Source organism: Pyrgilauda ruficollis, unplaced genomic scaffold (genome assembly GCF_017590135.1).
Source record: "Pyrgilauda ruficollis isolate IOZ18807 unplaced genomic scaffold, ASM1759013v1 scaffold18, whole genome shotgun sequence".
NCBI lineage: Eukaryota > Metazoa > Chordata > Aves > Passeriformes > Passeridae > Pyrgilauda > Pyrgilauda ruficollis.
In genome coordinates, this window is record NW_024516984.1 from 4,914,820 (window position 1) to 4,941,650 (window position 26,831).

Sequence of the window (26,831 nt, forward strand, 5' to 3'; positions counted from 1 at the left end):
CCCCGCGCGGGGCGGGCCCGGCGGTGGCGCGGCGGAGCGGGGCGCGCGCGGCGGGAGCAGGTGAGCCAGGCCGCCGTGCGGGCGGGCGGGAGCGCCAGCACCGGGAATTAGGGGAGCGGGCACGGAGGGAGTGAGGCAGTGGGCAGCCCGTGCGGGGAAGGCCGGGGGAGTGTAACCTCGCTGCTGCCCGTCCCACGCCGGACGAGAACGGCCCGCGCCGCCTCCGCGCAGCTGTCGGAGCTCCCGCGCACCTGTGGGGAGGCGGCGGCGGGCGGCGGCACCGCGGGCTCCGGAACCCCCCGTTCCCCGGGGCGGGGCGGGGCCTCGCCGCGCCTCCAGGTGTTTACTTGGCCGGTCTCCGCAGCCGTGCGGAGGTACCGGGAGGGTTCCCGGGTCTCGCCGGTGTCAGGGGCTCGGGGCCGCCCCTGGAGTTACGTAAAGCGGCGGCGGCGCTCCCCGAGCGTTGTGCCTCGGCGGCGGGGCCGGGCCGGGCCGGGCGCTGCCCCCGCGGTGCCGGCCGGTCTGGTTTGGTTCTCCTCGGGTTCAGAACCGTCAGAAGTGGCGCTCCCTGACCTGCTGGTTTTGGGTGCGAGGTGCCCGCAGTTGTTTCTAGTTCCGTAACAAACTCTTCGGGGCAGCAATTACTCCTCTGTGTGTCAGGTGTGATAAATAGACCCCCCTATTCTGAGTCCATAAGCAGGTAAAAAAATGTTGTTAGGTAACTTGGCTGGAGTGGGCACAGAATGACTGTTTAAAAAATCGTGAAACCTAAGTTTGGAAGTTGTTTCTTTATACCACTTGTTCTGTAGCTGACTTTTCTCAGTAACACTTAAATCCTAAACATCAGAGATCAGCTTGCCTGCGTTGTCCAAACAGAGGCAGAATATATGTAACCAGATCACAAATAGTATTGCATAGCTAAAAGTCTTCTAAATCCAATTACACCTGTTAAGTATGGATTGTTTTGTTTCTAATCTATTATCCTGGAATCGTGTGGCTTGCATCTTTCTCACTGAATATACAAGCCATTAGTTTAAAAAGATTTGGTACTGCAATAGCTGCAAGCTGCAGGCAAACCCTTTTTAAGTGGTTTTATTACAGCCTGTTTGCTTCTCCCGCAGAAAGGGAGGTGGCTGCTGTAAACACCAGGATAAGTTGGTGTCACGCTGCTGTTGTAGCATGTGACAGCCAGGTTCCCGGGACTGTCCTATCCTGTTTCAGGTCTTGCAGTTCAGCGCTTCCAGCAAATGTTCTCTTCCTTCTCTTTTCGTTCTTAACTCACACCTGGGAATCAAACTAAACAAAATACATGTCCCGAATAGGAAGCAAATTTCTTGCAGAAAGTCAATTAAATAGCTAGACAAGAAAGTGCAGTAGCTGGGGTATCTCATAGGTATCATGAGCAGTTTGTTCTTAAAGTTGGTATGCTGCAATGATTCTGCTGGTTCTGTGCAGCTGGCGTGGGAGCAAAAACCCTCCCTGCTGCGCCAAGGTAAGTAGGGGGTGACATGGTTTGTCTAAAACGATTCTTTTTTTTAATGAAATTGTTCTCAGTTCCTTCTATTGCGTGAATTGGCAGTAAACTGTATTAGTAGATAAGGCTGGATTCCTACGGTTGTGAACCTTGTTTGAGCATTGTATTTTTTTCTATTATTTAGTAGCCTTCATAAAGTGCAGATTGATTTGATTTTGAACCCTGTTGTAAACATTTTACATACTAGGAAATTGTGATACTTCTACAGTTGAAGATGGATTTACTGTGTATTTAAGAATATATATGTGTTTGTGAGTCTAGTAATGTAATATTTTTGTGTATTTCTTTCAACTTTTCTTACGAAAAAAAATTTCAAGTTAAGTGGAGCTGTGTGCTATTTGCTCACTTGACCTGACATTTCTGTTACTCAGGGAATACTTTCCTGTTACTTTTTAAAGTTAGAGGAATCTGTGTGTGACACCAGTAGCATCAGACCCTTTTATTTGTCTGTGGGCATGCTTACTGTGTCAGATTGAGTCAAGAATGGCCTTCAGAAGAAAACAGTGTCATCACCACCGTTAATACTCATCGACTCGCAATTTGGGGTGGCCTTGCAGAGTACAAAAGAGACTAAACCAGAAAATGTACCCTGGGAGCAGGCTTAGTGTAGAACAGCTGCTAATGAGCATCCAGGCAGTGGTACCGAATTAGAGCTGGTCTGAAATGAAAGCTGCTGAAGCACATACAGTGCAGGCATTGGCCTCTCAACACCAAGGGCTTTATCCTCAGGGTGGTCTGTGTTGAGCTCTCTTGCTTGTCAGATTGGTGCAGCTGCTCAGAAACTCGTGTGCAGTTAAGAGTAATGTGTAATAAGTAAACAAGCTCAAGATAGTAAGTTCTTGACTGGCATTTCACTTTAAAGGAAGAAGTTCTTCTAGGAAGGACTGTTCACAGCTATTGTAAGTGGTGAAAATGTCATTGTGCAGTTTTAGGTTTGGTTAGGTTCTTTTCATGAAGTGATGAACAGAACAAGGTTTTTTTGCATCTTAAAATTCCATTAACTCCTAGGTTGGCTTCAACAGAGAGCCCCTGAGATGTGAGTTTGTTTTCCACTCCAGGTTCACAGTCACGCAACAGAGGGTAATCACTTTTTACATACAGATTGTTTGATTTTTTGCAGTCTGGACTCACTTAGGTTCTTCCTTTTACAGGATTTTAATCCTGTACCTCCCAAGAACATAACTGGGTGGTACATTGTTTAAAGGCATGCTCTCAATTCCTTGTGCTGGTAGTATGGAAGAGTCACTGAAGTGGCAAGTGAAAAAGTAGTTACCTTTTTTAGTGTTTCATTTAGATATTGTTCAGAGAATATTGCTAGAGAAAATTTGTCAGACAATGCTTCACACCTTGCATTAAAAAGAAATTATTGCAGAGCTTATTTTTCAAGGCAGAAAATAGATTTTATTACTGAGATGTGGGTGAAAAGAGGGATTTAGATATGGTGTAGCTCCAGGAGAACATCTTGTCTCAGGGACAGGTGTGACTTGCTTCTCTCACATGGAGTGAGGCTGAAGCAGGTCAGATGTCTGACACGTGGCTTCACTCCCACAACCAAGCACAGGACTGTGCTGCCACAGAAGCTGTTGGATACTTCAAATCCCATCCCTGACCAGCTGAGTGAGTCAGCAGGGGTTTGTGATACTGACAGTTCAGCTCCCTCAGATGCTGCTGAGTGCCCAGCCTCGTTCCACAGTGAAGCAGAGATATTCTGAAGAAATGACTGTCAGTTTGAAATTGTTCTCCTGGTCAAGTTAACTGAGTTCTCTGACTGACAGTGTGTGAAGATTTCCTGATGTAGCTGAAAGGATGACTAAGTTTGTTCTTTCCTTCACTCAAGGAATTTGTTCTAGAGAATTTTTCAGTCTTCCTCATGCTGGTTCATTTAAAATTTATGTCTTTATTCCTGTGCTCTAGGATTAATTTAGAGCAAGACAGGGAAAGCATCACTTCATAGTCACAATTAGGAATCTCATTTGGTTTTACTGCAGTAGATGATTGATTGTCTGATGTGAATCAGGTTGGTGGTTTCCCATTTCACAGCTTCCTGCAGCCTCCTGGTTGATTAGTTTATTCGTGGGTAAATGGATCATGGCTCAAATCCTGTTAATCCAAAGAGGTGGCATTTAATTTGCTTCTTGTAGGAGCTCTTCTTTGAGTACTTTGTTAAAATGAGGAGATGGTGCTTTTTTGGCAGTTTGATACTGCTGTCTTAATTTTATTTTGCTTTTTTTTCCCAGAAATATATACACATGCACATAAAAGACTCATTTGAAATGCTTTTGTTGAAGAAAAAATACTAAATTTTTTATTTATCTCTTTTCTGTACACTTTTTTTTCCCATTTTAATCTTCTGGAATGGAAAACTACCTGCTGTAACAACCCTGCTTTTGATGTGCATGTTTGTAAAACTTAATTGCTCCAATTCAGGCTCCAGAAAATGTGCACATTTTACATTGTGACAAATGTCTGCAGCGTTATATACAACAGAGTTGTTTTGAAAAAATATTTTGCATTGAAAATAGATCCATTATGCTTCAGTGAATGTGTAATATGCAAATATGTTTTCACCTACGTTGTTTGCTGTCATGTCTTTTGATTCATGTCATGTATATTGTTGCCTGTGTGTTTGGCTCACATAGTCTGCAGTGGATGTCTTACAGAACCTATTCTGAGAAAACCTCCTGTACTGTTTAGATGAAACAGTCACTGAAACTACTTCTTATATGCCAGAAAACTTGCTGACTCTTTGGATAAAACCAGATAACACTTAATTCTTAAAAGATGAAAGGATTTTTCTCTTTTGTAATCTTGCTTTACCTCTGCCATTTTAATTTTAGTAGTTGTGGAAAACAGAACTTTTGTAAAGCTGTCTGTCAAAGGGTTGAGATCTAACCTAAAAGCACCATTTTATATGAAGCCAGATTCTTTGTGAAAATGTTTTACCATCAGTACTGCTATGTACCATCTCAGAGCTAATACAGATTTTTTTCCCAAAGCTCTGTTGCTTTGATGTAAAAATGACAGCAATATTTTCTGTCCTTAATTGCAGGTACTGTTCCTGAAAATAAGAGGAAACATGGTTTACACGGTGAATGAAGCTTAAATTCCTGGACCAAAAACTGAGGGCTTGTTTTCATGAAGGATGGCAACACCATATGTTCCTGTTCCTATTCCTATTGGAAGTTCATCATCCAGCTTTACAAACAGAAACCAAAGAAGTTCTTCCTTCGGGAGCGTTTCAACAAGTTCGAGCTCCTCAAAAGGACAGCTGGAGGACTCTACAGTTGATAGTTTTAAAAAGATGAACGTGCCTGACCAGATTGGTTCCACGTCATCTGCGTGTAGCAGTCCCCTTGTTAGGACTAAATTTACAGGTCTGGATACGTCCATAGAATACAGTACTCAGCCTGTAGAAGAAACAGAGCAGAATGAAGATTCCAGGACCTGGGAAGATCGACCATCCACACCTACTATTCTGGGCTATGAGGTGATGGAGGAGAGGGCAAAATTCACTGTAAGTTTTGGGCATAGCATAGTTGATCCTGTAATGACAAGATAGCAATTGAATGTGCTTTGAGTTGTCTTTCAGGATTGAATCCTGCAGTTCAGGGATGTTGCCAGTTTAGCTTCAAAGTACTTCCTGACAGGAAAATACCATTCTTGTTGTACAGGTGGGAAAACTGGGACTAGCAAGCTGTCTTTCCTGTAATTGTGTATATAGAATAGAAGGAATTAATTCTGTTTCATGTATCAGTTTCTGCTGGAAAAGTCAGGAATTCCTTGCAGCTACAATTCCTTGTGAAATTGAACTTGAGTAAGTTCTGTGTAGTTAAACTTCTTGAGTAAAATGCAGTCTTCTATTTAACATGAACGATAAGAAACCTTGACATTAGCCCTTTGTAGTTATAAGTAACTTAGAATATTTCTGTTAAAGTGCAGACATGTCAGTTTCACCTTCTTGTCCAGCTCAGTTTTTAGTAAGGGGAAATCTGTTCTGCAAACAGACTGGGAAGTTGCTTATGCCATATCTTGTGCCAGAACAGCAGCTTAACTGGTTTGTATTGATTTTCCTCAAAGTGCACTGTAGCTGGCAGTTCATTTTTTTTGCATGCCATAAATATATCCACTTCCAATGTACTCCTATATTTGTTTTTGTGCGTGTTGTTGAAATATTTCTTTGAGATAGTACAGCAGTGCTTATGGGATTGATGGCTGTTTGTTACTGATTATTAATTATATTACTTAAGATGAACAATATTAATCAGAAATGGATAAGGAGAAGGAAATAGCAGACAAGCTTTTTTTTTTCCTCCTATTTTCTTTTAGATTAGAGAAGTGCAGAATCTTTATGACAGTTAAAATAGTAATGAAAACAAGATTTTTTTAGCAAAAAGTTAAGTAATGATGCTTTTTAATTATTTGAGAATGATACTCTATCTTTTCCTGAGATTTTCAGCTTCTAACATCTTCGTGCATGTTAGCATAAGAGAAGAGCAAAATTTTTTTTCATGGGTAAATTTAAAAAATTGTTTTAAATAATAGCCTTCAAAACCAAACAACAGTTGATATTGTTATGTGTACAAGGATTAGTCTGCAAATGCCACAGAATCATTTAGGTTGGGTAAGACCTCTAAGATCGAGTCCAGCCTTTGGTCACCCCCTTGACAACCAGATGATGGTACAAAGTGCCACATCCAGTCATTTCTTCAGCACCTCCAGGGACTATGACTCCGCCACCTCCCTGGGCAGCTCATTGCAACATTTAACCACCTTTTCCATGAAGGAATTCTTCCTGCTGTTCAGCCTGAACATCTCCTAGTGCAGCTTGAGGCCATTTCCTCTTGTCCTGTCACTGGTTGTCTGGGAGAAGAGACTGACCCCCACCTGGCTACAGCCTCCTTTCAGGTGCTTGTAGGGAGCCTCCTTTTCTCCAGGATAAATGTCTCCAGCTCCCTCAGCCACTCCTCACATGACTTACCCTCTAGACCTTTCACCAGCTTGTTGCCCTTCTTGTCTTTCTTGAAGACATAGCCAAGACATAGTCCAGTGTGCCTGTAAGGTGTTCTGTATTAACAATGACAACTTTGTCTCATTATTGTATGTGGAAGGCCAGGTCACAGTACAAGTGAAGCATTCTTCCACTATAAAATGCTTGGATGCATTTTTGCTCTTCCTGTTTTCACTTCTATTGCTGAGCTGGTTTCTGAAACCACACAATTAACTGTTTGTTTTCAGTTGCATGTTCTGCATGCAGTTTGCTGTTGTGCATTAAAGCCAGCAAGTAATTAGTCCTAAGAATTTTAGTTGCTTTTGCAATCAGTGAGATTTAGAAGACAGTGGGAGACAGTGGAAAGCAAATTAAATCCCATGTAAAAGAGAGGAGACTCAATTGCTGGATTCTTTTTTTACTGTTGGTCACATCTCATAGTTTCCAAAAATAAGAATCTGATTAAGCTGAATGATGTCCAAGTTTTGGGAGTTAGATATTAGTGCATGTTAGAGTACATGGTTGCTGAAGCTTATGGGAGAGAAAACCTAGGCTGAAAAATATCTCCTTGTAAACATTTAGTCTTAAATGAATTTGGGCTCATGGAATGTTCAATTAGCAGTCTTTTCCTTTTAATTTTCCTTTTTCTTTTTGCCAAGTAGAAATGGTAATAAAATGCTGAATCAGCCAGAGAATGTTGCCACATATGGGTGTATTTTCATTGATGATTTTCTATTTATAGAATAAAGCAATTCATGATTTAGTGGAATAAAATGAATTTGTTGAATTAATTTGTGTTTTTTCCCAAGATCTTGTATGAAGGAACTGAGAGGTGTTTTTGTAATACTCTATTCTTACTCACTAATTGCAGACCTTAAAGAAAAGCCAAAAAACACCCAACCACCTTTTTTTTAGCTTTTTCAGGAAAACCAAACATGTTTGTCTCAGGTTTCCCATAATTTTGAGGCTATTAATCACAAGTTGATTGCACTCCCTGTTGCAGTTAAGTTCACTGTAATTGGTGAACTTTTTTTTTAAAGTTATCTAATGTTCACTTGGAAATCACTCCATTTTTTTCTTGTATACAATGCTTTTGCAGAACTTAGAGTAGAATACAAGAATAGAATACTAATTGGCCAGTAAATTCACACACATATTCCAAAGTTTCTTGTTCTGTGTTTTATTGTGTACCAGTAAAGAATCTTCACAATTTTGCATTTAGTTATTAATTTTATTTATGAAAATAAAACTGTTTATACATTTAGTATGACAGTAAAGTAATAAAATATTTTAATAAGCATTTATACATAAAATACAAGGCAGAAAATTTATATTTTAATGCTAGTTTTGTAAGCATGTCCTGCAGCTTGAATTTTAAAAGCTAATAGCTTTTTCCTCTGTCAAAATCCATGAGAACACAGATGATGTGTCTTGAAATTGAAATTGTGTTTAAAACATAGATAAGAGAAGTACTTGCTGAAAAATTGCTTTTGATTTGCACCATAGTTATCTGTATTTTCTATAATTATCTGGAACTTAATATATTATGGAATACAAAATAGCTAGAAACAGTCTCAGACCTGTACAGAAGTTGGCTAGCACTGGGGTTATCACATGTTGGGACTGCAATAAGAAAAATAGACTTATCAGCTAAGACAACCTGCTGTGACTGCATGACATACTGGAGAAGATTTTACTATGTAACAGAATAGAAAATGTTTTAAATAGAATTTGGTAAAATAGTGATCATTTATCATTGTGATTCTAGAAGTACCTTTTTCTGTCTTGTATTATATTTTTTACCTACAGACTGGGAAAAATAACCCAGTACAATTGCAGAACCTGTCTTTCCCTACATTGGAGAGAGTAAGGTTATGACATTAGACACTCTTTAATGTCTTCTAGTTAAAGTTGTGTTGTTAGATCATTGTGTTCAGGCGTTGGAATATTAATCCTCCTAAAAAGTAATTGTAGTATTATTATCATCATTGTTTTGTTTCTTTATCCATTTGCTTTTAAATAGGAGTATGGTACTGCTGTGCTGTTGTCTTGCTAAATCTGATTCAAATATCCATTACTTCAGTTACACAGTGATGGTATAATCATTCTGGTGCAGCTTTCTAGTGAAATCATATTTGCCTGGGAAGACTAAACCTAATGTTCAAGACAAATGCAGTGGAGGATGTAATTTTATTCTGCATCATTTCTCCTTGTGAAGCAAGTCAGATGAGACATTTTCAATATCACAGTACTTGATTATTAACAATAATCAAATACTTGATTATTAACAGTCATCTTAAAAATAGAGAGGCCTCCAGGATCAATAAGTAAAACTGTAATTTAGCAAAGGTTAAAAGTAGATCATGGAAACACACTTCCCTTACTTTTTTGATAACCAAGCCTTTTGTTCTGCTGGGCAATACATTCTTTCTTACAGACAGAAATAGTTGTATGTATTTAGGAATTACAGGAACTACTTCCTTAAATTCTGAAATTAATTTAAACTCCTTGTACTGATAATTGCTATTTGCATTTCTTTAACTCTAATTGAGATATTTTTATCCACAAGTTTTGTTTCATTAAGAAATAGAGAATCATTTTAGCCTTCCAGACAATGCAGTGTGAAGTTTTGCACATTTTTCCTATATTTCTGTCTTTCCACACAGGTATACAAAATACTGGTGAAAAGAAGTCCAGAGGAAAGCTGGGTGGTTTTCAGACGGTACACAGATTTCTCCAGGCTTAATGACAAGGTGAGAATTATAAACTGGTAAATTCTCAGCTATCTTAACCTCACTTCTTTCATGTCTTATATTTTTGTTTTATCTTCTATTTTTTTTTCTGATTTTAATGCATATAAAACACATACTGTATTAATGACTGGAAAAATATGATTCCTCGTTTTTTCAAAGATACATTAAACAGCTGATGTAAAGAAGATGTAACAGCTTCATCTGAAGCTGTTAATGTGCTTCAAACTTTATATTTATTCCTAGTTTATATGATAAAGGAATTAACTCTTCAATATTTATCCCCTGCATGGAAATAGAATTAGGGGCTTGTATTCTCTTGTAAGAATATCGAGTAGTTATTTAGTTCTTTTCTGTGTAACAAACTCTAGTTTTGTTCATCATAAAACTGAAGTTTCATGAGCATAAATATGTTTTTTGTATGTTGGTCAGTCTTCAGTTGTTTTCAGTGTCTTCAGAGTTAATAGTGAAATACAATAGCAGATCTTTAAAGATGGAGGAAGCACCAGATGAATAGGAATTCTGGGCCAACAACTTAATATTTTTAGAATACTTGAAAAAATACTTGTCTGAAAAGCACAGATTTTTATGATTGGTGAATAGTGTTCACCTGTCAAAAGCAGAGAAACAATTGCCCTTTTCATTGCCAGTTCAACATGCTTTCTGCTAGAATGTTCTTCCATGTTTCAACACGAACCTTATTTCTTTACCCATTGTGAGGGATTTTTTGTACAGGTTATCACTTTGAGTTTGTGTGCCTAATCAACTAGTAGCTAAGTTCAGCTGAAATTTTGAAAATGGACTTGAACTTAAAAATTTCTCTGTGTTCTTGGTTTGACCTATTTGAATATCTTCTAGGCTACCTTTGAAACACCAGTGGTGTCTAAAACTAAATTGCTAAATGTGAATTAGTTCAGAGATTTCTTTCTGAAGAAATTCCTGTTTTAAATACAGTCTATCTTAAATTAAGGAATGTCTTGATATTGGCAAAAGCCTAACTTCTTTTGAGACAATGATCTTGGTATTTCAACTCAGATTTTGGAAGTCAAGTCGTACAGCAGTTTGCATTTTCATCAGCTATATCAGGTATAGGTCAAGAATTGGCTTACCTCCGTTGACTTTTAGTGTGGTTGTCAATGGTTTGAAACTTAAAATTCCAAAATAGCTATTAGAATAAATATTTAAATTTTACACATAGTCTTTGCCATCAAATGTTTGGCAAAAATATTTGGCTTTTACCATTATTTCTAGGTATTAGTATTTCTGTTTTAAGGAAAAAATCTCTATTTTTTTTTTAAATTTATGTCACTGTCTGAAGCTTTTTCACCTTTCAGTACACATGTAAACCATTTACTCTTTGTCTGTAAGACATTATACTTTTTATAATAGAGAAATGTCAGCTCTAGGAGCTTAAACATACCACCTTTGAGGAAATAGTAGAGAATTACAAAATAGTAATATAGTAATAGTTTGAAAACACATAATGAAATGGCCAGTCTTAAGAACCAAGAAGTTCACCCTGTCTCCCCAAGACTGTGACTCACATGATGTGTAGTGTGTCACATAGTGATGTAGGACGGAGTAGGAAGGGTGCTGGATCCAAGCAAGCAATCACAGCCAGAATAACTTATCTGACCCATGGGTTTTCTTGCTGTGTCTGAGGAGTGCTCAAGAAAGAATGCCCCAGGACTGTGCTGTTGAAAATGAGTCCACTGACAGCAGCTGAGTCTTACATTCTTCATCCACAAAAGGAGTAATCTGTGGGTAGGTGTACTCTCTCCTTAGAATTAAATTACGTGATCCATGTGACCAGACAAATGAAGTAAAAGTACCATTAAGGAGAGATCTGTGTGGTTGAAAAGCTTTCCCAGCAATGGTTATCTGCAGTCTTCTGTACAACTAACAGTTTGTTACATTCTGTGGATCTGTGGGTTCTGTCCTATTCAGATACATTCTTATGTATAAGGTGTTAATGATAACTTGGTAGGAGGTGAAGGAACTTCGGAGGACCAAAGATAAACTTAAAGATATAAAGAAGGGTCTAATATCCAGACGGAATTCAGTAACAGGAAAACATACTTAAGTAATTAAATCCAGAAATAAAGAGCAAGGCTTTGACCATAAACCATTCTGTAAATAAGGAAACAGAATTTATCATGGGTTATTTGAATAAACAATATTTGTCATGTTTAAAAAGCACCTCGTGCTGTAAAACAATAATTACATAAGCAAAGGTGATCCATTAATGTGGTTCTTCCTTCAGAGTGTGTAGAGAGATTCTATTTGAAGTGCAGTATCTGTTCTAAATTTTCTAAAACTTAATCTGGTGAAAGAGCTGCCCATTAGAATTTTCTATCACTGAAACATTCATAATAATATAATCAGTGTATTCAGAACATCTCTGACAGAAGTTGGCTAGATCCTGTGTTGAGAAAAAATGATGAAACAATTCTTGTGGCAGCTGAGATATCAAATTTTATAAAACCTATTTGCTTTTTCATGTTGGTTGTAAATCCTCTCCCAGATTTTTCTTTGTCAAGCATAACTTTGAAAGATTGTTTTTTATCAAAGTGTTAAAGTTTTTTTTATTATCATGCATATATTAGAAGAATAATTGGCACCCTTGGAGAGGTTCATTGTTGTTTAATTTTATGCTTTCGTCCACTTGTACATTTTATTTCCGAATTCAAAGAAAAAATCTGGGTATTTCTGATGTCAACTATACCTCATTGCTATTTAAGTAACTCAGAAATGCAGTTTTGCACATTACTAGGGGTTGAGCCATACTTGCATATTGAAAAGTTATTATTCTGGGTGTACAAAGAACTACTAATTACAAGAACTATCTCATGCATATGTTGTAATTTATTCTTCTACCCCCCAAGAAAGATAAGTTGCAGAGTTGTAGCTCTGAAATGGGGTTTTATTCTGTATATATGTATATGTAGTAGTTATTATCCCTGAGCACTTTAGAAGAAATACCACTGAAATTATTATTCATTTGATGCTTTTTGTTTTCAGTTTTCTTAGGTTTACAGACTCAAATGCTTTAAATAGCAGACTCAGACATTAAATAACAAAGCAAAGGTTTTCATTCCTATTTTTATGTGTTAAATTTGAGGAAAAATACAAAGCACTCTATTGCATAAGGCAGCAAGAGACAGAGCTGTGTCCGCAATTTAAGCTGTAATTTAGATTGTACTTATGGTTGAGACTTACCTTGTGCTTGAACTTAGCAGAAGTCAAAAATATCTTGTATATCTGAGTAAAGTCAGTGCCAGTGGCAAAATCAGTATTTTTCTCAAATTTTTTTCTTTTCTTTGTCTGTAATTTCAATTTCAGCTGAAAGATATGTTTCCAGGCTTTCGGTTGGCCCTTCCACCAAAGCGCTGGTTCAAGGATAATTACAATCATGACTTCTTGGAAGATCGACAGCTGGGGTTGCAGGCATTCCTCCAGAACCTAGTAGCTCACAAAGATATTGCTAACTGGTAGGTGATTAACCTTTGCTGGTTCATTTGTGGCTTTTTTTCTGTCCCTGCTTCTCTTATAAAACTCCTAAACTCCAGCAATGTACCTTCAGGCAGTGTGGTGAGGGATTTCAGTAACATTCATGTTGTGCATTTGGTCATTATGTGAATTATTCGGTGTCCTTTTAAATTAGTCCCATCTTAGCATAAAGAAAAGTGGAATTGCAGTATTTTGTACAGGGATAACTAAAAGCTGTAATATTTGAAATGTTAGAATAGTCCCATGTTTATTCCTAAAACATTACTTTTCTGATTTTAATGCAGAATTGATAATATTGTTAATTTATACTAGGTGTGTTAGGCTTCCATAATGGAGAGTACCTACACTATTATGCAATTAGTTCTTAAAATGTGTATTAAACTACAGGTTTTTTATTGACATGACATGAAAATTTACAGACTTCTGTACTTAAGTAAATGTAAACTACAAATCAAGAAAGTCTTAATAGTTTAGAAAACCTGATGTGTTTAAGCCAGCAAAGCGCAAAGATTTCTTTCCAACAGTATCTTTTTTTTTATACAAAGTGGGAGATTCTTCCAAAGCAGGAAAATTAATAGAATGTAATTCTGACAAATGAAATGTAAAATAATCTTGTTACAGACGAGAAGAGAATTTAAGTAAGCAATTTGCTAGAGGCAAAGCAGTTAGTTTTAAAATCTTTGCCAGGACCAGAAATAAAAAAGGTTGCTATACTAGAGATTCTTTGAGGAATGAGTCTGAGAACCTGTCATCATCTGAAACTTCATTCAAAAGAAAGAGTAAGAAGTGTTCTAAAGCAAACCTAATTCTCTCAAGAATTTTCAAGGAACAAAATTTTCAAATTCTCATGTTGGGTGTGGGACTGTGAGACCATATAGTGCTCATAGCTGCTTTACTTTTTAGTAGAAAGGGTATTACTACATTTGACATGTTTTTATAAGACATTTAACTGCTGAGTCTGGAAAATAGGGATTTTTACATGAGTCTGACTTTGGTACTACTTGTAGTAAAAAAAACAAAACTCTCAAAGTGGTAAGCAGGTAAATAAAAATGATATCATGTTTCCTGTAGAGACAAACAAGTAGTTATGACAGGGCTCATATAAAATGGTTAAAAGACAAGGGGAAAAGGACTGATGGAAATTTAGGGGTGGTACCAATAGAATGTTAGATCACAGTTGTGGACACTGACGTTCAGGACATCTTGAAATTACCTGGGGAATGGAATGAACAATGAGATCACAAACTATTGTAGAAGGATCCTGAGGTACTGAGTGACTAACATCAATTTTTGTGTCTTGAAGTAGAAAGTGGCAGTAAGTGCACCCATACAGATATATGAACTCAGCTGGTTTTGCAACTTGGAAAATAACTATTGGTATTGATACCACTAGTTTTCTGAATCAGTTCAGTACTCAGCAGTAGTCAAAAAGTTTCATTGAAATCATTAGAGGAACTTAAAAGGGGAAAAAGAAGTTACTGCTCTGGGAATCTGAACTGTACTTCCACATAGTTCAGTGCTAAAACACAGCATTCCCTCTCAAAGGAGGTGTCTGTTAGATGTACAGAGAAAACAAGCAAGAACAGATGAAGCTGCAGAAAAACTCCCCTGCAAGAGTTCTCTTTAGTCTGTTGTCTTAGGTGAGCAAACAGGGTGTGTGAAATCATCAAAGGGGAGAAGGAAGGTGAGTACAGAATGTTAATATTTTGATGATTCATAGTCATCCTAGCGTATGTCATGCTGAGTAGCAAAGCTTTGTTGTGAGATGTCAGAGACAAAGCTTAAAGGCTTTAGAAAAGAAATTGGGCTCAACTTATGAGTTTCTGTGTAAGTAGCTATTAAATATGATTATATGGGTGAGGTATGCAGCTGAGAAGTTTAAAAACTTCCTAATAATTAAATTACATAATAATAGGTGTGCTAAAAAGAATCAATCTCATCCCTAAATGTAACTTTTGTTATGCTGCTGGAGACACACTAGTGAATGGAATGGACTTGCTTAAATAGATCTGAAGTCTTTATGTTTCATATTGTTGCAGCTAGTTCAGCATTTCAGCAGGCTTGTTTGTATCTTAGTGATGGACCATATTGGACAAAATAGTGTTTATCATAGTTTAAGGCAAAAAACTCCAAACTATAACTTTTAGGCTGCATTGTTTATCAGATACAAAAAGGAATTAAAATAAAATGTTTGTGGAATCAGTTTGTCTTTTGGCTAATGAAGAGATGGTTAACTGAAATGGTTTGTAGAACTTTTGTCCGTGTAGGGCTCTGCATGAAAACAAAATTTTTTCATAAATTTTATAACCTATTGATATGATTCTAATGTTTAGATCTATGGAAGGTCTGAATTCTTCAAGAAGTGATTAGAATGAGGGAGATTTGATCCATCTAATATATTTACCTCCTTACCAGAGAATAAATTTACTATTAATGGGAATTAATACTTGTACCTCACATGAGCAGTGGTGAGCATTTCACCCTGTTTTCTCCTTTAAAGCTCACCATTTACTTCTCCCATTTTGCAAAGAAGTCAAACTGCTTGGGTCAGACCTAAACCAAAAAAGCCTTTTTTCTTTGTAGAGAAGTCTGTTTTATTTCTCTTTATATACAGTATTGACAGTGGGAAATTTGCTCTTCAGGGATAGGAGACCTCATTTGGTATATGTATTTTTTAATAAATCTAGATTCACAAAGTATTTTCAAAATAAAATGGAGTATAATATATGCAGGTGGCTAAATTTAGAGTTTGTGTTTTATAGACTACTCATGTTTTATGTTGTATTGAAGATTCAGTGAAAGATCAAACTGAAATCCACCCACAGAGTTAAGTAGTGGTCAGGAAAATTTCATGTAACTCATGAAGTGGGAGAAAGAAGTTTAACCTGCTAAACAGAAGCATCATCTGGCTTTATATAGATGACAGAGCTGTCCTGTCTCCACCCTGTATAAGAAGCTTGGAAGGGAGGAACTCGGTCACCTTGAGTCAGGGATCCCATGTGCTGCCCTGCCCCTTGCTGCCCTCCCTAGAGCTGGCACGGCAGCCAGCACACGAGTACAGCAAGCTCTGTCACAGGACAGGAGAGATCCCTGTGGTACTTTAAAGGCAGAATCTTCCATTCATGAAGTGAAAGGAAGAGGTATAACATGGAGAGGAGAGCAGGGTCAGAGCAGAATCTCAAAGCAAAGATAGGCTGTGAGTAAACGTTCATGCCATCAGGTGCCTATTTTAGATAAAGAAACAACAAAGTAAATATTCAGTGTATTTGAGGTAAGTGCTCTTTAGAGTCTTTTTAAAAATAAAAGTGATAATATAATGAATGATTAGTGTTTGAAGAAATTTCTGCTCATTTTGCTTGCCACAGCTGAAGCTGGTTGATTAGGATGGTAGGTGGATGAAAGTTTCCTTTCTTGTGTTTTTGCTTTGTGAAAATGTCAAATGCAGAATGATTGGAAAACATGCCCTCACCTTTTCCATGGGACCCAGGTGGGAGGAAAAGATAGGAAATTAAGTTTGGATTCACATTTTTCATTTTTGTGCACTCATTGCAGTAGGAGCAGATTTAATGATTTATAGTAGTGAGAACAAGCAAAGCATTGCTCCTAAGTTACTGCTTGCTAAATAATTGTGAATACAGTGTTCTGATTCGAGGTTATTTGAAGAAGAATTAATACAACCGAGAAGGAAAGTCTTAAAAAGGTGGCTGAAGGGACATGTTCCGAGATGTTTAGGAGTTCTGTGAAAAGTAGTCTAAATTTGGAAGACAGAATGAGACAGATGCTTAAAATACTCTGTAGTAAACCACAGGATTACACCTGCTTCTTTCATCTGGCCTTTGCAAAACAATGCACAGAGAGAAATGGCAACTGTTACACAAATCCAAATGGAATGCATTAGTTTGAAATGTGTATTCAGAGATGGCTGTGTAGTAGATCCATGACATATTGTCTTCTATTATTTTATAACCTATTATTTATATAAAAATATACACTGTATATATAAAAATTACATAATGTGTATATGTCAATGGATTATGATCTTAGAAAAATGGAGACAGGTGTACAGATTGCAATACTTATGCTTAAATCCCCTGATACTACCTGAAGATCTGCATATGGATTTTGACAGCATACTTTTCATCCATCATATAGTACTAATTTTATAATACTTATTTTTCTCCAGGAGAATTTTTCAAACCTTTTCAATATCAAAGTGATAAACTTGCCAATTATCATATAGCAACAGATTCTATGAAATTTTTTAAAAATCATGAAAAATCGTGTTCTAAAATTGCTTACTCATCTTCATAAGTTACATTCTAAATACTGTCCCTGGTCAACACATACAACTGAGGCTTAATAGCTTGTTAACCATTTATTTGTTATTTGTTGTGAATACTTAGGAGTAAATTTGAGGGTGTAACTTTTTGTGTCACTTAAAGAAATACCTCCATTTTGTGATCATTTTTAAGTGTTGTTGCTGGTTTTGTACTTCCAGTAATTCACTGTCTTTTGTTTGGTAAAGCCTTGCAGTGAGAGAATTTCTTTGTCTGGATGATCCTCCGGGTCCTTTTGACAGTCTAGAAGAAAGCAGGGTAAGTGCTAAGTAGTAGGATAGAAACAGAATGCAAGAAGCAGATGTTTTTAGCATATTGTTGAATCTGTGTAATGATACAGAATTAAACACTTTCTGTTCTTTCACAAAAATCACAAAAGGATGTGTTTCTAGAATGGGTGTAGTCTGATAATTGGTACACACTGATTGTCTTTGACTGCTGTACTTCATCCCTGTCCCAAAATATAGATCATCTTTTTTGCCCTTTTTTGGGACATGGATGAAGTTTGCTTTGTAAAGCAACTACTTATATAAGGCACCTACTGACTATAAGGAGAGATTTTATAAGTTTATTTTCAGCACATTGTTACAGTGCTTATACCTTAGATCTCAGGTTTTGCAGGAAAATGTTTCTTGCTGTAAAATCACAGTATCATAGAATCAAGGAATGGTTTGTGTTGGAAGGAACCTAAAATATCACCTACTTCCAACACCCCTGTCATGGGAAGGGATGCCTTCTCATGTAATGAATGCAGTTAAATTATTATTTCTCACGACTAAAAATAGTGTTCTTGCAGAAAACTAAGTATTGTCAAGTAGTGTTGTAAACCAGCAGCCTTTCAACAAGCTTATGAGCACAATGAACAAATAATAAGTGTGTTTCAGTCTGTTTTCTTAGAAATAAGTTTTACTGACATGCAGAGCAGTATCAAGGTTGTCTAGAGCAGATGATCTTAGTTTTCTTACTTTATAGAATAACTGTGTTTTTGAATTGTACATACCTTGTTAGTCTTACAGAAATTATGAATGTTAAATGATGCTCATTCAACTAAATTTATATCTGCCAGTTTGTTTTGCATGTAAGTAGGATTGCCTTGGTTCTTGTTACATTGCTATGTGCATGTGAAAGATTCAGTATCTTTTTTGTGTCACAAGCTCATATTTGATTTCTGTACAATCTCTTTTCATTACTGATATTTAAGCTGATGAATTTTTTTTAAATTACCATAATTGTTCACATAATTTAAAAAAATTTAAGTACCTTCTTCATTGAAATTTCAGTCATGCATGCTGTGGTGAAATCTGCATTCTTCTTCCACTGGAATTTAATCAAACCATTAAAATAGCTGTGCTGTGTAGTTTTAGCTATTACCCATTTCTGTGAAGCTGTTGAGACTGCTGTTATAAAATTCTCCAAGAGATACCCCACCTTATTTATAGAGTGACTGAGGTTGGAAGGGACTTCTTGAGATCATCTATTCCAGCCCTCCTGGCTCAAGTAAGGTCAGCTGCTGCAGGTTGCTCAGGTCCATGTCCAGTCAGGTTTTTAATGTTCTACAGAGGAGACTTCACAGCCTTTCTGTCCAGCCTGCTCCAGTAGCTGACCACCAGCACAGTAAAAAGGTGCAACCTCTCAGGTCTCATGGATATAAGTATATCCAGTTTGTTTAAGTGCTCCCTGATCTGGTCTTCCCCCCCTGCAGATGAGTTTGTCTTGACCTTCCATGTGGCTGCAGGGAAGGAATTACTCAAGGCTGTTTTTTCCAATCAACACAACAAGTCCATGGTTTCCCATCTTTATTTTGTTGATGATGTACTTGTAGAATCCTTTTTTTGATTCTTTTCACATGCCTTGCCAGATTCAGCTCCAGGTTGTCCTTCACTTACATAATCCTGTCCCTATAAGATCAGACAGCAGCCTTAGATTCCTCCTGTGCCATCTCTCCATGCTTTCACCACTAGTAGAGTTGCTTTTTATGTCTGAGCTCAGGAGACTCTTGCTCATCTACACAGCCCACCTGCAACCTTGGCTTGACTTCCTACTTGTTGAGCTGTACTTACTGACCCTGCAGATGGTGATCCTTAAATATCAACTAGCTCTCCTGGACTCCTCTTTGCTCCAAGGTGTTTTCCCATGGATTCTTCTTTAAGCAGGTTTCTGAAGAGATTTGAAGTCTGCTCAGCCTGAAATCCTTGGCTGTGGCCATGCTTTTTATCTTGCTTCTGATTGTTAGGAGAAATCCTAAACTCCTGCACACTAAAAGCATCTATATCCATCCCTTACTGTTTGTTGCTTTTTTTTTTTTCTTTCCCTGAACTGCCTTATAAAGGAAAAGCACCAAGGTTCATGTACTTATTCCTGGAGTTCCTTTTTAAAGATATCTCAAAACTTCTGTTTTGCCTTTCTATTACCATCCAAAGCATTGCAGAAAAAATCTTGTTTTCCTAATAATGGAAAATATGGATATCTTCTATTTGGTTCATGTCTATTCCGTTATCCCAAGGACTTGCCAAAACACATCTTTTCCAGGGGAGAGATACAGATACCTGCTCCATTAGAAGCTGATTAGGTCAAGAAATTTAATCACAGAAGAGTAGGCAAAATATTCACTAATTTTTTTTTTTTGGTCATATCCTTGGTAGTTGTTTCCACAGCTCTTTTCCCAGCAATCTCTGTTTCATGATCTGAAGAAAGAAGCAAAGTTGTCTCCTGGTTGTCCTTTCAGAAATTCAGGAAAAATTAGTCCAGCCTGGGTATTAGAACTGTTCCAGATTCCAGGTGTCCAGCTATCTAAAGAACAAGATAGGGAACAGTGTCTACTGAGCTTTCTTAGCTTTGGTTCACTTTTCTGCTATTGCAGCATCCTTCAGAATATACTGATGATTTCTTACTCAGTTTTGAACAGTGCCTGTGTTTGCTTGGGAAGCTCATACCCAGATTGCAGATAGAGATGAGTTTTTCCCAAAGGCTTTATTCAGTTCTCACAACAATGAAACAGTTTCCAACACTTGTGCAATATTTTTATCTATTTTTGGTGTAGGAAAATTTTCATGTGCATACATCTAAAGATTGAAATAATAAACTTAATTATATTCTTTAGGAAATTATGAACAATTTTCTGTTAGGATATCAGCAACCTTGAATATTTTTACCAAGAGCAGAAAAATTTACTTAAGTGACTTGGCTGAAATGGGATGACTGCTTAACCAGAGTGATAGCTAAAGCAATCACTATAAATGCTGTGTCAAGAGTAAGTTGCATGACACATGTTCTTGGCTCTAGTAGACATGAATAAAGCTATGGCTTAACTCATGACTGGTATTCAAGTGCCTGTCAACAAAGATAAATTTGCTATCTGAGTCTAAAATAAATTAAAATTCCATGGAAAAAATATGGTTATTGAATTGAAAACTCCTCATTTGTTTGTATTGTATAATTACAGGAAGACTTAACATTTTAAAGATCATGAGACTGCTTCAGTTAAAGCAAAGGATAGTATATTCTTGATGTTTGTAGCCTGTTTTAAAACTTCAGGACAAACAGGATCTTAAAAGCATTGCTCTTAATTGAGCTTGTATAAAATGTTTATATTCAGTAGACTCTGAGTTGGTGGTTACTTGCAGGTAATAGCAAGCCAAGAAAGCCTCCCATGTGGGGCTCTTACTTATAGAGCACATGTAAATTATTAAGTCAGAGCTGCACATTACTATTGGAAGACTTGTGCTTTCCAGTAATAGATGAGGAGGCTCTGTGCCAGCTCTTCTGTCATTTCCTGTATTCAGAGGATGTTGCATTAGACACTGGCTCATCACGTTGGGTTTTGCAATTGCTCACTGACAGATCCATCAGGGTGTGTGATACAGACGTGCCATGCTCAGCAGAGAGCCAGCATATTTGTCATGGCTGAGTAGTTAGTGTTCACAGCATCCTATTAAAGGTTTTCAAAATTTTTTTTTTCCTGGTCTTCTGATTGTCATGATTTCCTATTTGTCACAGGTGTTTGGTACAGAACTGTATAGCTTTGTCTTTATCCTGGGTAAGGAAAGAATATGTATTTAATCCAAATGTTCCTCACATCATGGGAATACATAGATACTTTGAAACAGACTTTCAAATCATGTGGAAACAAAACTTACCATGAGAAAAGGAAGCAGGAAGTTCAGTTTATGTTCCATGTAGGCAAAAAGGTTCAAAATCAGGAACTACTCTTCTGGTATCTCTCTCATTTTGAGACAAATAAACTATACTGATGGTGGGGTCACACAACTGACACCAAAAATGGAGGCAAGCATCAGCAGTTTATTACTCTACAGTATAATTCATACCTTTCCTCTGTGAATTCCCACAGACAGCAACACTGACTCCTTCCTCTCTCTACTGCTGGCCAACCCACTCTTATAACACACATCCCTAGTGGACACAGCTGTGACCTGTTAAGGGCAAGGCTGCTTCCACTCTTTGGTAATTAGTGCAGCTGCAACTCATCAGGGTGAGGTTGCCCACAGTACCATCTCCATTCTTTTACAATCCATTCTCCCACATGATATGATTAAAGTATTTGCATTGCAGTTTAGCATAATAAATTCATCATTCAAAGCAAAGCAACCTTATTAAGATAAGAATTTTTTTTTTAATTTACATCGCTTTTTATAGTAATCAATCTGAAGACAAGCGGCTATAATACTGTTGCAGGTTGATATTTCTAAGAGAAAAGTCAGTAAAGGCAGTTCACTGAAGTTAAATTGAAGATGCACTTAAATTTGTCTTTTAGGCTTTCTGTGAAACTCTGGAGGAAACAAATTATCGCCTACAAAAAGAACTGCTTGAAAAACAAAGGGAGGTTGAATCACTGAAGAAATTATTAACTGAAAAGCAACTTCATATCGATGCTGTTGAAAGAAGAATTAGGTATGTAGAAATTTTAAGGGTTTTAGGACGTTATCTCCATGAAAGCATTTTCTCTGTCTAGTCACAAGAACCAGCTTTAGCTGTATCTTGGAAACCATTTTCCCTACATAACTACACACAAAGCAATATTTTCAGTAAGCTCTTTCTCATATGCTGGCTAAAAGCTATTTAGTACAAATGACTGAGAAGCTTGTCCTATCTTTTCCCTCTAAAGTAACTGTGATTGTTTCCTAATCCTTTAACTCCTGTAAAGATAGAGCAAGATTTTGTTCTGCTTTTGAAATGCTGAAAATGTGAAATGCCCTGCTAGAGATGGGTGGGAAAATTGCTTTGAGTTATAAAATTCTGTCTGTACTCAAAGCTTTGACAGAGCATAGTGATCAAGCAGTTATATATCTGTAATAATTTAATTTTGTTCTGAATTGCTTGGAATGAGGTGCTGTAAGCTCCATTTAAATAGCATGGGAGATTGTCCACTTAAACCCAAGGGAAAACAGTACCTGTCTGCTAAATTCTGTAGCAGGAGCTGAGGAATTGATGTTGTGCTATCCAGTGTCCCATTAGAGCTGCTGAGTCAGTATTGCGGCATTTTCTTAGCAAAAGAGTGAATTCCTATGGTCCCATTAGAACTTCACAGAATTATAGAATTATTTAGGAACCTTAAAGATCATCCAGTTTCTGCTAGACCAGGTAGTTCAAGGCCCCATCCAGCCTAGCCTTGAACCCTTCAGGGATAGAGCAGTCACTTCTCTGGGCAACCTGTTCCGGTGCCTACCACCCTCACAGTAAAGAATCTCTTCCTGACATGAGATCAGATGAAAAAAGATCCCCTCTGCATGTGTGTCAGACCAGAGACAGAGAAGAAATTTATTATAAAAAAAATTGAAATAACTTTTAATACCTGAATGGGTTGCTGAGTCCAGCATATCCAGGTTGACTAACAAATCACACCTTAAAATGTGAACTACCTTTGGAAAAGGCTTTAAATGCAATTATTGTGGCTGACTGAAAATTCTGATCAGAATACCATATTCAGTTTGTTGCTTACTCCTGAAGGCAAATAAACACATTTGGAAGATCCTTCCCCTGTTTGTTAAGAAAGTTATGACATGCTGCTGCCTTAAATAGTGAAATAGTCAGGAAAAGTTAAATAACTTGCATTTGGCTAAAACATCATGATAGGAAATTGTGTGACAGAAAATAAAAAGGCGTGAATAGCAAAAAGGGACTTGATATTTTAGTGTTTTCCCTGAAGATAGATTACATTTTTTAAATACTCAAACACACTGCTAATTTCCCAGACCTGTAAAATTAGTGAAAGTCAGCCACATCGTGTCTGAAATCTTGATGAAAAATAATTTCTGTGACTTCTGGCTGTAAAAATAAACAAGATGACAAGTGTTTTCAGTAAAGAACTTCAGCTTGTCTGATGGTAAATGAACCCAAAAGAACTGTGTCTGTCTTTGGCCTTGTTGAAGTAGAATTTTTATTTGATGGCCTAGCAATAATTAAGCATCTTATGCCTACATGCTCTAAAGGCCAAGTACCTACAATGGATGTGTGGTAGAAGAGGACAGGTCCTGAGAACTGCAGGATTACTATTACATTATTGCTGGATTTGGCTCAAACATAGGCTGGTAGTCATGTTACAGAGTGCCGCTAAGGCTTTACATAAAATGCATGCATTTTATAAATGCATTAAAATAAAATAATAACAACAGTAGTTAGAGCAATTTTAAACAAGAAAGAAATACAGTAGTATCACTTTAAATGCAAAGTGGATCACAAGCTTTTGTTTCCAATTCAATGCTAAATTGATGTAAGTTTTCCACATAGAGAAATGGTTTGGAAAAAAGGATTTCTTTGGTCAATCTACGTGACCATTTGTAGCTAAGCTACCTGGACCATTATCTTGTGTTGCCATTCAGAAAAAAATTGTCTTTATTACTAATGGAAAGATGTATTGCTTTGAAACTTAGTGTGTGGTTTTGTAAAGTTACAGTGAGAAACTATTGAGGAAATCTTTTTGTCATCCTGCTGTCTTCCTTTTGAATATATTTTGGTTATAATCCTTCCGCCGTTTAGGCAAGATATGTGTGGCTTAGTCTGAATGTAATTTTTTACCTTAAGTCATACTCACTTCTCTGGGACTTGAATTTTGTGAAGCTACCAAATTGTCATGCAACCAGAGAATGATGAAGTGGCCTGGGTTGGAAGGGACCTGAAAGATCATCTAATTCCCAACCCCCTGACATGAACAAGGACACCTTCCGCTAGACCAGGTTGCTCAGAGCTCCATCCAGCCTGGCCTTGAGCTTTTCAAGGGATGGGGCATCCACAACTTCTTTGAGCAACCTGTACCAGTGCCTCAGCACTATCCCCATAAAGATTTTTTTCCCTAATACCCAATATAAACCTACCTTCTTTCAGTTTGGAGCCATTCTCCCTTGGGGGACAGTCCTGTCACTACAGGCTGTTGTAAAAAGTCTCTCTGCATCTTTCTTTTAGGTTCCCTTCAGGTACTGGAAGGCTGCAATTAGGTCAGCCCAAAGCCTTCTCTTTTCCAGGCTGAACAATCCCAATTCTCTGAGCCATTGCTCATAGGAAAGGTGCTCCATCCCTCTAATCATCTTGGCAGCTCAGAGATTTAGAGGACTGAAATTAATTCAGGAATAAGCAGCTGGAGCAAACGAACTGTTTAAATAGCTATCCAGTGCAAGCCCTGCCATCTCTGTACTAGTCAAAGAAATGGGGCATGCAGGAGTGAGACTGAAAGGTTACTTTCAGTCTTTTTGCAGAAGTTGCCAGGGTTAAAATGAAACAAAGAGTTCTTCAGTGACAAATGTTTGCTGTATGGATTGGTGGTACTCTGTTCTTATCTGTTGTAGGGATTTATCTTTAGGAAAAATGACTCGTCAAATGTCAGGAGAAGAAAGTGAGTGCAGTGGTGAGGTGGAGTCTTCTGCAGTAGAAGCAGACCAGGGTACCCTGGGTGAGGACAGCTGGTAAATACTATTATTTTACTTGTATTTTAGTTATTCTTAAAGTATGTGTTTTGAAATGCTTAGTCTTGCATTAATTCTGCACAGCTGAGAAATTCAGCATTTTACTGCACCTCTCTGCTGCCTAAAGGCCCTCAGGATAGATAATTTTAGATCTGGAATAAGTGATAAGTTAAAAAAGCTTTGTCAGTGTCTTGTGGATTGTCTGCCTAAAATGGCTATAGAAAATCATACCAGTTTGCACTTATTGATCTGTCTTTGCAGCTCAGACAAAGAGAACCATGAGCCATGCTGGAGTGGCTCTTTGGCTGGAAATTCTGTCCCAGAAATTGAAGTTGCTGAAGTAGCCTATACCACGGATGAAGAATAGCTGAGCAGCAGCGGCTGTTACCTGAGAAAGGTTCATGTTAAGGGTGTGTCTGTGGGTAGGATCATAGAGTAGCTGTGAAGAATTCACAGCAAAGAGCAAGAATGCACATATTGAATGTTTACATAAATCCTTACAAATTATTAATGTAAGAAATATATCCAGTGCTGCTTTGATTTCAGTTTGTATCTAGCCTTTATATATTTAATATATTGAAGTCTAATAAGGGCTAAAAATCAGCTAAAGTTTAGGTAGTGTGTGTATACACAATTTGGTTGACTTTCCTAGCAGAATGGCAAAAGTTTCACATTAAATCATGGAACACATCTAACTCATATGTCATATATTGCCACTGTTGTGACACATTTGGTGTGTTCATCTGTTTGGTATTTGTGTTTTCTTATAGCCATAAAATAATGCTTGCTAAAGTAAAAATGGACTCATTTGTATAGGAATGGAAAAAATGTTTGTTTTCAATTCTAAAATTGAAGAAAGCTTCTCTGGAAGTTTTATGCAATGCAACAGGAAAACTTCCAGTACCAAGAGAAAAGCAGTTACCCAATGGGATCATAGTTGGACGTTGTAAAATGGTCATTTTTGCTGAAAGAACTGATCTGAGACCCCCAAAACACTGTGTATTTTCATCCCAAGATAGCATGCTGTAATACTTTTTGTTCAGTAATGCTGCTTTGAAAATCTGGGATATCTTTGTTATATACTTGTAACATGTAACAACAAAACCTGTAAATTTGCCTTTTACTCAGAACACTACCTCTTACCACCTTGCTAATGCATTCATGTTTGTTTAAAAATATTCCAGATTATATGGAGGCTACTGAAAGACATGTAAAGAAGCCATATTTTTTTCCTGCACAGTTGATAACTAGATTGAATCTAGTTGCAGTGTATTTTTGTTTCAATATATTGTACACATGGGGATGTTGTTTCCTATGTTGTATAGCCTATTTTTCAAAATGTATTAAGACAGGAGATGCACTTTATAATTAAGACTCCATTGTGCCAAGTTCAGTTGGCTAATTGGTTGAGAAATGGGAGTTGCAGGGAGAGGATTATGTAGTGCCTTTTTGTATTTTACTTGTTCATTACTGCAGAATTTTGTTACAGCGCTCTGGGTCAGTTCTGTGGAATCTTTGATACAGCATTTTTCTGTTCTTCACTTATTTCCTGAAAGTGCCTTGTTTTATTATGCTTTTCCAATAGAAAGAATGCTGTTTTGGTTTTGTTTTGTTTTTTTGGTTTGGTTTTTTTTTTTGTTTTTTTGCCCTATACCACCCACATCGTTGTTTAATGTTGTCAATATGCAGTGTCTTTGTGCTGGAGTTTTCAAAGGGAGCTTTGTACTTCAGGCTATGCATACAATGACCTTTATGCAGAACTGTATAAACCTTCCTGGTGAAATAAAACTATGGACAAAA

The 26,831-nt window shown here is 37.3% G+C and overlaps 1 protein-coding gene across 3 annotated transcripts; it reads left to right on the forward strand.

The window, feature by feature from the left end:
- On the forward strand, positions 1 to 26,831 carry SNX16 (sorting nexin 16). 3 transcript variants are annotated; one of them, XM_041464490.1, is made up of 9 exons: positions 102 to 700; positions 1,456 to 1,492; positions 4,584 to 5,048; positions 9,188 to 9,274; positions 12,614 to 12,762; positions 17,307 to 17,376; positions 21,890 to 22,026; positions 24,915 to 25,031; positions 25,293 to 26,831. In XM_041464490.1, the coding sequence occupies exons 3-9, from the start codon at positions 4,677 to 4,679 to the stop codon at positions 25,396 to 25,398; spliced, it is 1,038 nt and encodes a 345-aa protein (XP_041320424.1). In that variant the 5' UTR covers positions 102 to 700; positions 1,456 to 1,492; positions 4,584 to 4,676; the 3' UTR covers positions 25,399 to 26,831. The 3 variants fall into 3 exon arrangements, with proteins under 3 accessions (XP_041320423.1, XP_041320424.1, XP_041320425.1); XM_041464489.1 differs by lacking the exons at positions 102 to 700; positions 1,456 to 1,492 and adding an exon at positions 1 to 60; XM_041464491.1 differs by lacking the exons at positions 102 to 700; positions 24,915 to 25,031 and having other exon boundaries at positions 750 to 1,492.

Coding starts and splice junctions, on each gene's coding strand:
- SNX16 (XM_041464489.1), top strand. CDS start 4,677: ATGGCAACACCATATGTTCCTGTTCCTATTCCTATTGGAAGTTCATCA. Junction 12,763..17,306: donor CACAAAGATATTGCTAACTG/GTAGGTGATTAA, acceptor TGTTTGGTAAAG/CCTTGCAGTGAGAGAATTTC. Junction 25,032..25,292: donor ACCCTGGGTGAGGACAGCTG/GTAAATACTATT, acceptor CTGTCTTTGCAG/CTCAGACAAAGAGAACCATG.